This window comes from Stenella coeruleoalba, assembly GCF_951394435.1.
Source record: "Stenella coeruleoalba genome assembly, chromosome: 7".
Taxonomy (NCBI): domain Eukaryota; kingdom Metazoa; phylum Chordata; class Mammalia; order Artiodactyla; family Delphinidae; genus Stenella; species Stenella coeruleoalba.
In genome coordinates, this window is record NC_137153.1 from 58,534,538 (window position 1) to 58,548,522 (window position 13,985).

The following is a 13,985-nucleotide window of genomic DNA, read 5'->3' on the forward strand; positions in this document are numbered from 1 at the left end:
TTTTATTATATCATTATATAAATGGCTAGAAAAGAAGATGTGAGTAATCTCACTATCAGTTACTTTTCATTTTCAATGGTAACCAGGGATCCTCAACTAACTAGTTTCCCTATTTGTCAGCTAGTTTAGCTGACCAAGTTGCAAGGGAGGGAAATAACCAACTGACTTGGAAAAACTATAAGAAGTATAAGAAGTTATTTCTGTTATTAATCTAATGTAACCTAAAGGTCTACCTGTTACTATTTCAAATTTATAAACAAAGTAACTATGGATAACTAGTATGATCATTTGAACGAAGTCATTATCTATATGTCATTTTAAGCATCTAATAATCATGTACTCTCTTGCTATCATTCAAGTCAGCTGCGTTAGAAGCTCAGCAACATTCCTAAGATTTGCTGTGAGAAAAATAGTAACGGGGGAAAAGAAGTGTCAGAGAAGGCTGGGTAAGAAAATTTTTACAACTTAAATTTATGTTACCATTTTTCCTATACCCAGGCTTTACTTATAATAAGTAACAATAATGTGTGTGTAAAGTATTTTCTCAGAGTTCCTCTAAGTAAGACCCTTAAGAGACTATTGACAAAAAGAGATTGACTAATCTGAGCTATGTTAAAAAGATTGACAGATCAGACATTAAAACCTGAAGGACCATTAAAAACAGACAAACAAAAACAAACCTGAGCAGAAAATACTGACACTGATTTTATACATATATTTTAAAAATGTACTTCATTCTTGAACTACTATAGTCGAAAACAAATATTAGCAAAACATTATTTTAGACATGGCTTTTCAAAGAGATTTAAATACACTGGCCCAATTCTCCTAGTCCTCTCACACACCAAATTCATCAAAGAAAGTATTTTGTTCAAATCTTGTTTATTGGCTGGAAATAAGATTCTCATTTCCTCAGCTACAAGAGCTGCAAGTCACTAATTTGTTCCATGATTACCAGTGAAATACATGCCAAATGTCTCCCTGTCAAAAAAACCATTATAATAACTTAAGGACCTATTTTCAGTTTGTTAGGTGTAAAAATGGCATGGGGTAAACAGATGAAATAATTCTGGCAAAATGCTGAGAACTGTAATGGATACATAAGGGCTCCTTATACTATTCTCTTTTACATGTGTATGTTTAAAATTGTCCAAAGCAAAACTTTTTTTTTTTAAAACACTGTAAAATACAAATGCCAATCATTGAAATAAAAATCTTTCCACAGGTCAAACAACTATGAGTTCACCTTTCTAAAACATAGCTTAGAAAAAGGAGGCAAATGAAACAGGTCCCTGAACAGGCAAAGATTCCACAAAGCCCATGTACTAGAATCTTGCCGTTAATCACAGCACAGCTCAAGTTTTCACTCAGTGCTTGTTCACCAAATAAATAAAAGGGTAGGGAAAGATGTCTAAAGCCAGGCATAGTACCAACATGGCAAAGAACGTACATGGGGCTTTGAAGGCAAGCTGGCAATGGTCTGAATCCAGCCTCTACCACTGCTTACTGAACACAGGTAACTCATGACGATGCTTTGACCCATCTTTTTCTTACCTGTAAAATGGTGATAATTCTTTCCAAAGATCCTGTACTATCAACTAGTGTACTATACAACTGGCACACGATAAGTGCTAAATAATCAGAGGATATTATTTTAATACATGGAAGAGGCAGAAACAATAAAACAGCAGATGGATAAATGGGACTATGGGTCATTTAGTCCCCTGCTTAGAAAGCTGCTGAAGGCAGGAGCACTGATGTACAAACACAATAAACTAAACAAGTCTGGTTAAAAACACTCTCCAGGATTCCTGGAGCTAAGACTGATTCCCAGATCTGACGCATCGCTGTGAGCGGTCATGACATGGTCAGAATAAGTAGGGTGAATTCAGATTTTTCTTCTTAAATTGATCTTATAAACTTATAGCTACACCTTGTTATTCTTTTTTCCCCCAGAGTGGAGAAACTTTGCAGAAGACTGCTTCTCCTTTAAAAGATAAATCTTCTATTTCCTGGTGTGCATACAGCCTTGAGATTCCACTTGTTTCTCTTTAATGTTTACCTTCAAAAGCGCCAAGCTGGCAAACCTGAAGAACCCAAATATCTTAAAACCACTTTCAATATAACTCAAAAACTATGCTGGTCTCCATGCCAGTCACCCAAAAGACTGGAATACAGCCAGCCTTGTGGGGCAGACAAACATATCAAATGGTATCAGCATATTATTATAAAGCACTATAATGGACAAACGAAATGGGGCCAGAGTGGCAAACAGAGGACAGTCAAGAAGAACCTCATATAATAAGTGAAAGAAAGGGCTTCCCACCCATGTTCAAACACTCAGAGGCATAAAAAAGTATGGTACGCTTGAGCCAGATAATTTCATTGTGGCTGAAAGATAAGGTGTAAAAGCAGGGGGTGAACAATATAGAAAGTTAACTTGAGAATCACCATTACAAAAGGCCTTATATGTCAGCCTAAGGAGCTTGGACCACAGGCAACAGAGAACCACTGAGACTTTTAGATTGGAGAATGACAAAATCAATTAAAAAAAAAAAGTTTTCAAAAAGAACAGACTTATTCTTTTAGAGCAGTTTTACGTTTATCATAAAATAGGGAGGTACAGAGGCCTCCCATACACCCCCTACCCACCCCACACGCACAACCTGCCCATTATCAACACCACTCACCAGAGTGGTACATTTGCTACCAAGGAGGAACCTAAACTGACACATCATAATCACCCAAAGTCCACAGCTTACTTTACAGTTCACTCCTGGTGCTCGATTTGTTTTTGAAAGACATCTTCAGTGGCAGGTATGGGACAATCTAAAGGTGGGGAAACCAGTTAAGAAGTCTCTGTAATAGTTCCAGGAGAAGATGCTGAGGGCCCAAACTAAAGCATACGGCAGTGGAAAAAAAAAGTCTGGAGCTATTATGGCAGGATAAACAGCAACGGAAAGGGAGAGGTTCATCTGAAGAAAAAGGGAGATGGTAGAATAATGAGTTTAAGACTAATTGAGCTTGAGGTATCTGGGTTCATTTATTCAGCAAAGACTCGGGCACTTCCTCTGTGTCAGACATCATCACAGGAATACATCATTGAACAAAACACAGTCCCTGCCCTCATGATTCAAGGGAAGGAAGACATAAATATATAACATGATGTTAGGTAGTGATGAGTGTTCTTAGCATGTCAGGGGAAGAGAATACTAATACAGGGAAAGACCTCTCTGTCGACGCAACATCTAAAAGAAGAAGAAATGAGGGAGTGAGCCATCTGAATACCTGGTGAAGAACACTCCAGGGTGAGGGAACATAAGATACAAAGGCTCTGAGCAGGACCCTGCTTAGCATACATGAGAAAGAGCAAGAATGGCAGGTTGTTTGAAGGCAACAAGTGACAAAGAGGGTGTTAGGATATGAAGTTGGGAGGCAGACAGGACCAGATAATGGACCACAGTAAGGACTTTGTATTTTATTCTAGATATGAGAGAAAGCCACTATAGACTTTCAAGCTGAAAAGCAGCGGGATCTGACTGATACTTTACAGTATCATCTGGCTGGTACAAAGGATAAACAGAAGTGTGGAAAGGGGCAGGAGGAACAGTCACTAGGCTACTGCAAAAGTCCAGGCAAGAGATGATGATTTAACCAGCCTGGTCCTGTGAAGGAGCAAAGACATGGGCAGATCCTAAACATGATTTGAAAGTAGAGCCAAAGCACTTGCTGATGCCTTCAATGTGGGATGAAAAGGAAGCAAAGATGATTCCAAGGTTTTTAGCTAAGTCACCAGGTGTAGAATGAGTGTATTTACTGAGATGGGAACACTGGGGAAAGTACAGATTTGAGGAAGAAGGGAGAACTAGAGTCTGTTTTTGAACAAAGTAAGTTTGAAACGGCTATTAGACATTCAGTAATTGTCAAGGAGGCAGTTGGATAAAATAAGTCTGGAGTTCAGAGAAGATGTTGGGATTGGAGATAAAAATCTGGGCTAGGAATCTGGATGAGATCGCCTAGGGAGTATACACAGAGGAGAGGTCTGAGGATTGATTCAAAGGGCTTAATAACATTTACAAGTCACAAGGATGAGAAGCATCCAACAGAAGAATTAAAAGTCAGATAGGAAGAAAATTAGGTGGGTGTAACATCTTTTTTTTTTAAATAAATAAATTTATTTTTGGGTGCATTGGGTCTTCCTTGCTGCGCACAGGCTTTCTCTAGTTGTGGTGAGTGGGGGCTACCCTTCATTGCGGTGCGCAGCCTTCTCATTGCAGTGGCTTCTCTTGTCGCGGAGCATGGGCTCCAGGTCCATGGACTTCAGTAGTTGTGGCACACGGGCTCAGTAGTTGTGGCTCACGGGCCCTAGAGCACAGGCTTCAGTAGTCGTGGCACACGGGTTTAGGTGCTCCGCGGAATGTGGGATCTTCCCGGACCAAGGATCGAACCCGTGTCCCCTGCATTGGCAGGCAGATTCTTAATCAGTGCACCACCAGGGAAGTCCCGGTGGCTGTAACATCTTAAAAGCCAAGTAAAGAAAGTGTTTCAAGTAAGAAGGAATATTCAATTGTGTCACGTGCTGATGAGAGGTCAAATAAGATGAGAACTAAGTCTATGGTGGCATCAGTAAAGTGATTTTGGTGGAGTGGTGATGAATAAAAGTGAGTGTAAGACAAAGTGGGGGGAGAAAAAGAGAAACAATGAATTGAGGTACTATTATTAATTCTTCTTCTTCTTAACTCATTAACTCTTGAGACAGTTTACTGAGAAGAAAGCAAAAAGATGAGATGGTAGCTAGAGGAAGATACAGGGTCAAGAACAGGTTTAGAATGGGAGATGGGAGATATTACAGCCCACTTGTGTACTGATGGGACAGCCAACAGAATGGAAAAAACTGATGATGCAGGGAAGAGAAGGGATAAATACAAGAACAAAGTCCTTGGTTATGCAATGGCGAATGGAATCCAGTAGACACCTAGATTGGCTTTTGATAGCAGCAGGTTTAGCCCATCCATTGTAACAGGTGCGAAGGCAGAATGCATGGGCAAATGGGTAAATGTGGGTAAAAGACAATGGAAAATTCTTTTCTGATAACTTATTTTCTCAGTGAAATTAACAGCAAGGTTTTCAGCTGAAGGTAAGCCACAAGGAAAGGATGTTGGCAGTTTCAGAAGGAATAAAACAGTTACCTTGAAAAGTGGCAGAGTGTATCGACTATAGAGAGGTGGTAAAAATGCCGGGCAGCACTGAGGCTAAGTGAGAATGCCCAGTGACGCTTACAAATAATGGGTTTGGAAACCAAGAGAGAAAGAGATTTACAAAGATTGGAGTATACTTAAAACCATGAAAACTGCGGGGAAAGCCCAGAAGAACAATTGGTTAGACAATTAGGTGGCCTATGACCTTAGAAAGAAGAGTGTACAGAAAATGGTTGAGAAATAAATGGGAAATGAAGAAATCAAAACTGAATATAGCCTCATCTTTAAAAAGGTCTTGATGACAAAAAGAAGGGAAGAAGGACTTCCCTGATGACGCAGTGGTTAAGAATCCGCCCACCAATGCAGGGGACACAGGTTCGAGCCCTGGTCCAGGAAGATCCCACATGCCACAGAGCAAATAAGCCCATGCGGCACAACTACTGAGCCTGCACTCTAGAGCCCACGAGCCACAACTCCTGAGCCCACGTGCCACAACTACTGAAGTCCATGCACCTAGAGCCCATGCGAAGCAACAAAAGAGAAGCCACCGCAATGAGAAGCCCGCACACTGCAATGAAGAGTGGCACCCACTCGCCATAAATGGAGAAAGCCTGCACGTAGCAATGAAGACCCAACACAGCCAAAAATCAATCAATCAATCAATAAATTTAAAAAAAATAGAAGGGAAGAGATAAGCTTGATGGAATGGCATAGAAGAAGAAAGCATTTACCAGAATGTTTATGAGCCTGTTCACCTAAAATCACTATTTCCTTAGCTTATTATTATTATTTCCACTTGTTTTATGAGTGTTAGAAAAAAAAATCACCTTACTTTGCTGATGTGTTCAGGGGCTTGGTCAGGAGTGTTGCTGAATTCCCCACCAATCTGGAGGTCACTGACACAGCAAATTGAATCCCTCAGTTCCGTGAGCTTTTGACTGCCCAGTACCAGCATCGTCTGGTATGGTTTGTGTTCTTTGTGCTACGAGTCAGACAGTAAATAAATCAGTGTTCACTTAGAGACAAAGCAATTAAACTACAAATCCTGTCACGACCAGATCTAAATTGTTACTAGTTTTCTTACTTTAAGTTATTCCCATAATACGGTGTCCTGTGTTTTCTTAGATTCTGCATTTGTCTACTCAGCATCGATTAATTGTAGCTCCAAACTAATCGCCAAAGTTGCTTACATCTCACCTGTGATCCAGAGCCCATACTCTAAAACCATCTCTTTTATCTAACTCTCATATACCAAGTCGATATTTCCCCTGTCCTAAGTCAATCCAGAGCCAGGTACCAGAAACTAGGGACAGCCTGATAGCCCAGAGCCCACTGGAATTATTCAAGATAGTCAACCCTAAACTGTTTACTCTGCCCTGCCATGTCTTTCCCATGGAAACCCAATAAAGGCTGTGGCCTATGCTTTTCCCTTGCCTCCTGAGTGATACTGGCGCTTCCCCCTGTGGCACTGCATGATGTGGCATACCCTTTCCCCTCAGGAAATGTAAACAATAAAAATCTTTCAATGGCACTGGCCTCTAGTGCTGTCACTCAGTCACCTCCATAAATTAAAATTCTATGAGTACAATTGAGATACTTGGTGCTACTGCTCATGTTTGTCCAAAATTCACACATTGGAATCCTAAGACCCAATGTGATGGTGTTAGGAGGTGGGGCCTTTGAGGGTGATTAGGTCATGAGGGTGGAACCCTCATGAATGGGATTAGTGCCCTTATAAGACAGAAGTATGTAACCCAGAAGAGGACCCTCACCAGATGCTGGCATGCTGATCTTAGACTTCCAGCCTCTAGAACTGTGAGAAACAAGTTTCTGTTGCTTATAAGGTACCCAGTCTGTGCTATTTTGTTATAGCAGCCAGAAAGGACTAATACACTTGGCAATAAAACTTTTTTAGTTTAAGCTGAATTTTATAATCAAGATGCTACTAAAGTGACACTGACATGAAGAGCCTTTGGAATATAACTTCACTGTCTTTTAAATTTTCCTGGAAGTTACCTCATTGAAGTCAAGCAATCTATACACTACCCGCATGTTATAAATGCAGAGGTTTGGTTTTATTGGTTTTGTTTTGCTTTGTTTTGATTGATAATTTGAGGTCTTAATCAAACAAGGTAATTAGTACTATTTCCCAGATAATTCATAAAAGTCTATTCACAAGTGCAATTTATGTAGAGTAATATTTCAATGAAACCTTATCAAAGTTTATGATACATGTATTTGGAGAATCAAGAATATATACACTCTGGGCTGAGATAGAGTTCTCTTTATTAGAGACTCCTAAGGAATTCCTGGATACCCCTGACCTGTTAACTTTCTGCATTTTCATCTAAGAAGAGCTGAATTTAGCTAGTTCAATAACTTCCCAAAAATTTTGAATTGGTGAAAAAAAAAACCCACCCCCCTTCCTTCACCAGTTTTTCTGCAAAAAAAAACCACAAAAAAACCCCCGATCCTCAAGAATTCATATTTTCAGAATCACTGTGGATTTACATACCCTTCCAGTTGCTACTAATACAGAAATCAGGTATACATTCCAACAGTGTAACTGTAATCCTATTACTCAAGAGATAATTTGAAATCTGACCTAATTTACCATATTCCTTATATAAACAAGAACCCAAGAATATAGACAGAATGTCATATGAGACAGCATATGCTTGCATTTATTTTGGTTCAAATAAGGTTCACATAATTAAACTTCAAATAATTAAATTCTTTGACAAAAGTCAAAGTCACTCACATTATCTGTGAATCCAAAAGGTTTTACTACTGACCTTATGAAATATAACAGGGTACAAGATATTCACAGATAGGATAAGCTCTCCTTCTTCAATCATGTCTGCTGGATTTTCAGGCTTTTTTCCTATGGCATGTGACTCCTGAAGAAGGAAAATAAGTTAATAAGACATTAAAATCAGACACTGTGACCCAGATCAGAGGCAGTGTAGAATAAGGGTTATAAGCAAGGGCTTGAGTCAGCCCTGGGTTTGACTCCTAATTCCACTTCAAGAAAATTGTTAAAAACCTCTGTAAGCTTTAGTTTCATCATCTATAAAAAACAGAAAATACTTATTTTACAGAATGGATGCTGGAAATGTATAATAAAGCATCTAATAAGACATTTGGCACTAAGTGCTTAGCAACTGATGATAAGACAGGAGTATCACCTAATGTTGGTATAATACTGGCAGTTACTAACACTTTTACATGCCTCCTCTCATATTCTCATGAAAGCTACTTGATGGATGAAGCTTAGGTTCACCAATTTACCCAAGGTAAATCAGAGTTAGAATGCAAAAACAAATCTGTTTGACTCTAAAACCCGTTTTTTACTACACTGTCACATCTTTAATCCATCAATACATCACACTCTCTTTTATATGTGCTTAATAACTATAAAATAGAGGCCAGCAGGGAGGACTGGTTAAGAAGTAAAGGTGCAAAAGATGTTTTAAAAACAGGTGGTAGTGACATTGTGCAAAATGGCACAGCAGGAAGCTCTAGGGGATCAGTCCCTCCAGCAAAGCAACCATTAAGATGGAAAGAGACTGGAATCAACTATTTTGGCACTCTGGAACCTCATCAGACACTTGTATCAACCAGGTAAGTGCCTGATGAAGGAGCAAGCTGCTGATCTTTCCTAGGTAAGCAGAGGGTGTAAACTAACTACAATGGGCTAAAAACTACCATCATTTAGCCCTGTTGCAGACGTGGACACAGCAGCCTGTGGTCTTGGAAAAGGTGGCTGACACCAGGACGAGCAGTGGGATCTTGTTCTCCCAAAGCTGGGAGTAGTGTGTTTTGGTTGGTCTGGCAATGCCCTGAGGGCCTGGTACAGATACTTGCTTTCAGTTTTACCAGCAGTGGCTTCCCCCAGCAGCATCTACTGGAAAATTTAAAGACACAGGACCCTTTGTGAAGTCAGACATTTAAGGAAATCTTGGTCAGGTCACTGGCTGACCAAAGTGATAATTAATCAGAAATATCAGTGACCACACGGGCACACCTTGGAGATATCACAGGGTCACCTCCAGACCACCGCAGTAACAAATACTGCAATAAAGTGAATCATATGAATTTTTTGGTTTCCCAATGCACGTAAGTTATATTTACACTACACTGTACTCTATTAAGTGTGCAATAGCATTATTATGCCCCCCCAAAACAATGTACAGACCGTAATTTAAAAAACTTTTTGCTAAAAAATGCTATCTTCTGAGCCTCAACAAGTTGTGGTAATAATGTCAATGTTCACTGATCACAGATCACCAAAATAAATATAATAATGAAAAAGTTTGAAATATTGTGGGAATTACCAAAATGTGACAGAGACATCAAGTGAGCAAATGCTGTTGGAAAAATGGTGCCAACAGACTTGCTCAATGGAGGGTTACCACAAACATTCATTTTGTTAAAAAAACGCAATATCTGTGAAGTATAATCAAGTAAAGTGCAATAAAATACAGTATGCCTGTACACAAGGACTACACATTGGAAAAATAGTTTGGAAATGTCACAAACAGGTCCAGCTCTCAACAAGTAAAAAACACACTCAGAATGTCTAGTTCTCAACAAAAACTTATAAGATCACAAAGAAACAGGAAAATATTGCCCATTCACAAGAAAAAAAAGAATTTGACAGAAACTACCATTGAGGAAGCCCAAACACTGAAATTACTAGTCTAAGATGTTAAATCAGCTGTCTTAAATGCACTCAATTAGCTAAAGGAAACCATAAACAAAAGAACTAAAGGAAATCAGGTTCCTCAATAAGATTAAACATGATTTCTCGGGACTTCCCCAGTGGTCCAGTGGGTAAGACTCCATGCTCCCAATGCAGGGGGCCTGGGTTGGATCCCTGGTCAGGGAACTAGATCCCACAGGGATGCCACAACTAAAAAGTCCACATGCCACAACTAAGATGTCCACATGCCGCAACTAAGGATCTGCATGTCGCAACTAAGAGTCCGCATGTCGCAACTAAGTTTCCGCCTGTCGCACCCGGCACAGCCAAAAATAATAAATAAACAAACAAACATTGTTTTAAAAAAGATGGTCTCTCACCAGTAACCATGTAGATAATAAGGCAGTGCAATGATATATTTAAAGTTGTGAAAAAAAAACAAAACAGTCAACCAAGAATTCTACACCCTGCAAAACTAGCCTTCAGGAACAAAGAAGAAACTAAGCCATTTTCAGATAAACAAAAGCTAAGGGAGTTCACTACCAGTAGACCTGCCCTATAAGAAATGTTAAAGAGAATTCTTCAGCCTGAGATAAAGACACTAGACAGTAACTTGAAACTATAAGAAATAAGGAACACCGGTAAAGGTAAAAACATAAGTAAATATAAAAGTCAGAATTACTGTACTTTTGGTTTGTAACTTCTTTTTTTCCCTATGTGATTTCAAAAGCAAATGCCTAAAACAATATTTATAAATTATGTTAACAGACACAAAATATATAAAGATGTTATCTGTGACAATCACAATATAAAGGGAAGAAACGGAGAAATATAGAACAATATGTGTATATATATATATATACACACACACTACTGAAAAAGTTGGTATTACTAAAACTAGGTTGTTCTATATTTAAGATGTTAATTTTAATCTGCAAGGTAACCACTAAGAAAATAAGAACACATACAGAAGGAAACAGAACAGAATCAAAAGGACACACCACAAAAATTCAGTTAAATACAAACTGAATGGAAGTAATGGAAGAACTGAAGAACAAAAACCATATATGACATACAAATAGCTAAATAGCAGAGGTAAATCGTCATCAGTAACTACTCTAAATGTAAATGGACTAAACTCTCCTATTAAAAAGGCAGAAGAGATCAGGGAAGATGGCGGAAGAGTTAAGACGCAGAGATCACCTTCCTCCCCACAGATACACCAGAAATACATCTACACATGGAAAACTCCTACAGAACACCTACTGAACGCAGGCAGAAGACCTCAGACCTCCCAAAAGGCAAGAAAGTCCCCATGTACCTGGGTAGGGCAAAAGAAAAAAGAACAGAGACAAAAGGATAGGGACGGGACCTGCTCCAGTGGGAGGGAGCTGTGAAGGAGGAAAGGTTTCCACACACTAGGAAGCCCCTTCGCGGCAGAGACTGTGGGTGGCGGAGGAGGAAGCTTCGGAGCCACAGAGGAGAGCACAGCAACAGGGGTACGGAGGGCAAAGGGGAGAGATTCCCGCACAGAGGATCGGTGCCGACTGGCACTCACCAGCCCGAGAGGCCTGTCTGCTCACCCGCCAGGGTGGCCAGGGCTGGGAGCTGAGGCTCGGGCTTTGGTTGGAGCACAGGGAGAGGACTGGGGTTGGCGGCATGAACACAGCCTGAAGGGGGTTACTGCACCACGGCTAGCCAGCAGGGAGCCCAGGGAAAAGTCTGGACCTGCCGAAGAGGCAAGTGACTTTTTCTTCCCTCTTTGTTTCCTGGTGCACGAGGAGAGGGGATTAAGAGCGCTGCTTAAAGGAGCTCCAGAGACGGGCGCGAGCCGCACCTAAAAGTGCGGACCCCAGAGACAGACATGAGATGCTAAGGCTGCTGCTGCCGCCACCAAGAAGCCTGTGTGCGAGCACAGGTCACTCTCCATACCTCCCCTCCTAGGAGCCTGTGCAGCCCGCCACTGCCAGGGTCCCGTGATCCAGGCACAACTTCCCCGGGAGAATGCACGGCGCGCCTCAGGCTGGTGCGACGTCCTTTTGGCCTCTGCCGCCGCAGGCTCGGCCCACATCCGTACCCCTCCTTCCCCCCCCGGCCTGAGTGTGCCGGAGCCAGTGAATCAGCGGCTCCTTTAACCCCATCCTGTCTGAGCGAAGAACAGATGCCCTCCGGCGACCTACACGCAGAGGTGGGGCCAAATCCAAAGCTGAACCCCGGGAGCTGTGCGAACAAAGAAGAGAAAGGGAAATCCCTCCCAGCAGCCTCAGAGGCAGCGGATTAAAGCTCCACAATCAACTTGATGTAACCTGCATCTGTGGGATACATGAATAGACAACGAATCATCCCAAATTGAGGAGGTGGACTTTGAGAGCAAGATTTATGATTTTTTTCCCCTTTTCCTCTTTTTGTGAGTGTGTATGTGTATGCTTCTGTGTGAGATTTTGTCTGTATAGCTTTGCTTCCACCATTTGTCCTAGGATTCTATCTGTCCGTTTTTGTTTATTTCCTTAAAAAAATTTTTTTTCTTAATAATTATTTTTTATTTTAATAACTTTATTTTATCTTCTTTCTTTCTTTCTTCTTTCCTTCCTTCCTCTCTCCCTCCCTCCCTTTTTCCCTCCCTCCCGCCCTCCCTTCTTTCTTCCTTCCTTTCTTTTTCTCCCTTTTATTCTGAGCCGTGTGGATGAAAGGCTCTTGGTGCTGCAGCCAGGAGTCAGTGCTGTGCCTCTGAGGTGAGAGAGCCAACTTCAGGACACTGGTCCACAAGAGACCTCCCAGCTCCACGTAATATCAAACGGCGAAAATCTCCCAGAGATCTCCATCTCAACACCAGCACCCAGCTTCACTCAATGACCAGCAAGCTACAGTGCTGGACACCCTAACGAACACAACCCCACAAATTAGCAGAGAGGCTGCCTAAAATCATAATAAGTCCACAGACACCCCAAAACACACCATCGGACGTGGACCTGCCCACCAGAGAGACAAGATCCAGCCTCATCCAACAGAACACATGCAGTAGTCCCCTCAACCAGGAAGCCTACACAACGGGAACTACGAACCTGCAGGCTGCAAAACGGAGACCCAAAACACAGTAAGATAAGCAAAATGAGAAGAGAGAAAAACACACAGCAGATGAAGGAGCAAGATAAAAACCCACCAGACCTAACAAATGAAGAGGAAATAGGCAGTCTACCTGAAAAAGAATTCAGAATAATGATAATAAAGATGATCCAAAATCTTGGAAATAGAATAGACAAAATGCAAGAAACATTTAACAAGGACCTAGAAGAACTAAAGAGGAAACAAGCAACGATGAACAACACAATAAATGAAATGAAAAATACTCTAGATGGGATCAATAGCAGAATAACTGAGGCAGAAGAACAGATAAGTGACCTGGAAGATAAAATAGTGGAACTAACTACTGCAGAGCAGAATAAAGAAAAAAGAATGAAAAGAACTGAGGACAACCTCAAGAGACCTCTGGGACAACATTAAACACACCAACATTCGAATTATAGGGGTTCCAAAAGAAGAAGAGAAAAAGAAAGGGACTAAGAAAATATTTGAAGAGATTAGAATTGAAAACTTCCCTAATATGGGAAAGGAAATAGTTAATCAAGTCCAGGAAGCACAGAGAGTCCCATACAGGATAAATCCAAGGAGAAACATTCCAAGAAACATATTAATCAAACTGTCAAAAATTAAATACAAAGAAAACATCTTAAAAGCAGCAAGGGAAAAGCAACAAATAACATACAACGGAATCCCCATAAGGTTAACAGCTGATCTTTCAGCAGAAACTCTGCAAGTCAGAAGGGAGTGGCAGGACATATTTAAAGTGATGAAGGAGAAAAATCTACAACCAAGATTACTCTACCCAGCAAGGATCTCATTCAGATTTGATGGAGAAATTAAAACCTTTACAGACAGGAAAAAGCTGAGAGAGTTCAGCACCACCAAACCAGCTTTACAACAAATGCTAAAGGAACTTCTCTAGGCAGAAACACAAGAGAAGGAAACGACCTACAAAAACAAACCCAAAACAATTAAGAAAATGGGAATAGGAACATACATAT

General features: G+C 40.7%; 1 protein-coding gene across 4 annotated transcripts in view; it reads right to left on the bottom strand.

Annotated features, from left to right (window-relative positions):
* SNAPC3 (small nuclear RNA activating complex polypeptide 3) overlaps nt 1–13,985 on the bottom strand; it is a 116,830-nt gene that overhangs the window by 10,774 nt on the left and 92,071 nt on the right. For all 4 annotated transcript variants that reach the window (XM_079927386.1, XM_079927385.1, XM_079927384.1 and 1 more), the window contains 2 exons: nt 7,994–8,098; nt 6,031–6,180 (listed from right to left, as the gene is read on the bottom strand). In XM_079927386.1, coding sequence (XP_079783512.1) covers nt 6,031–6,180; nt 7,994–8,098 — 255 coding nt within the window. The remainder of the gene's footprint in view (nt 1–6,030; nt 6,181–7,993; nt 8,099–13,985) is intronic.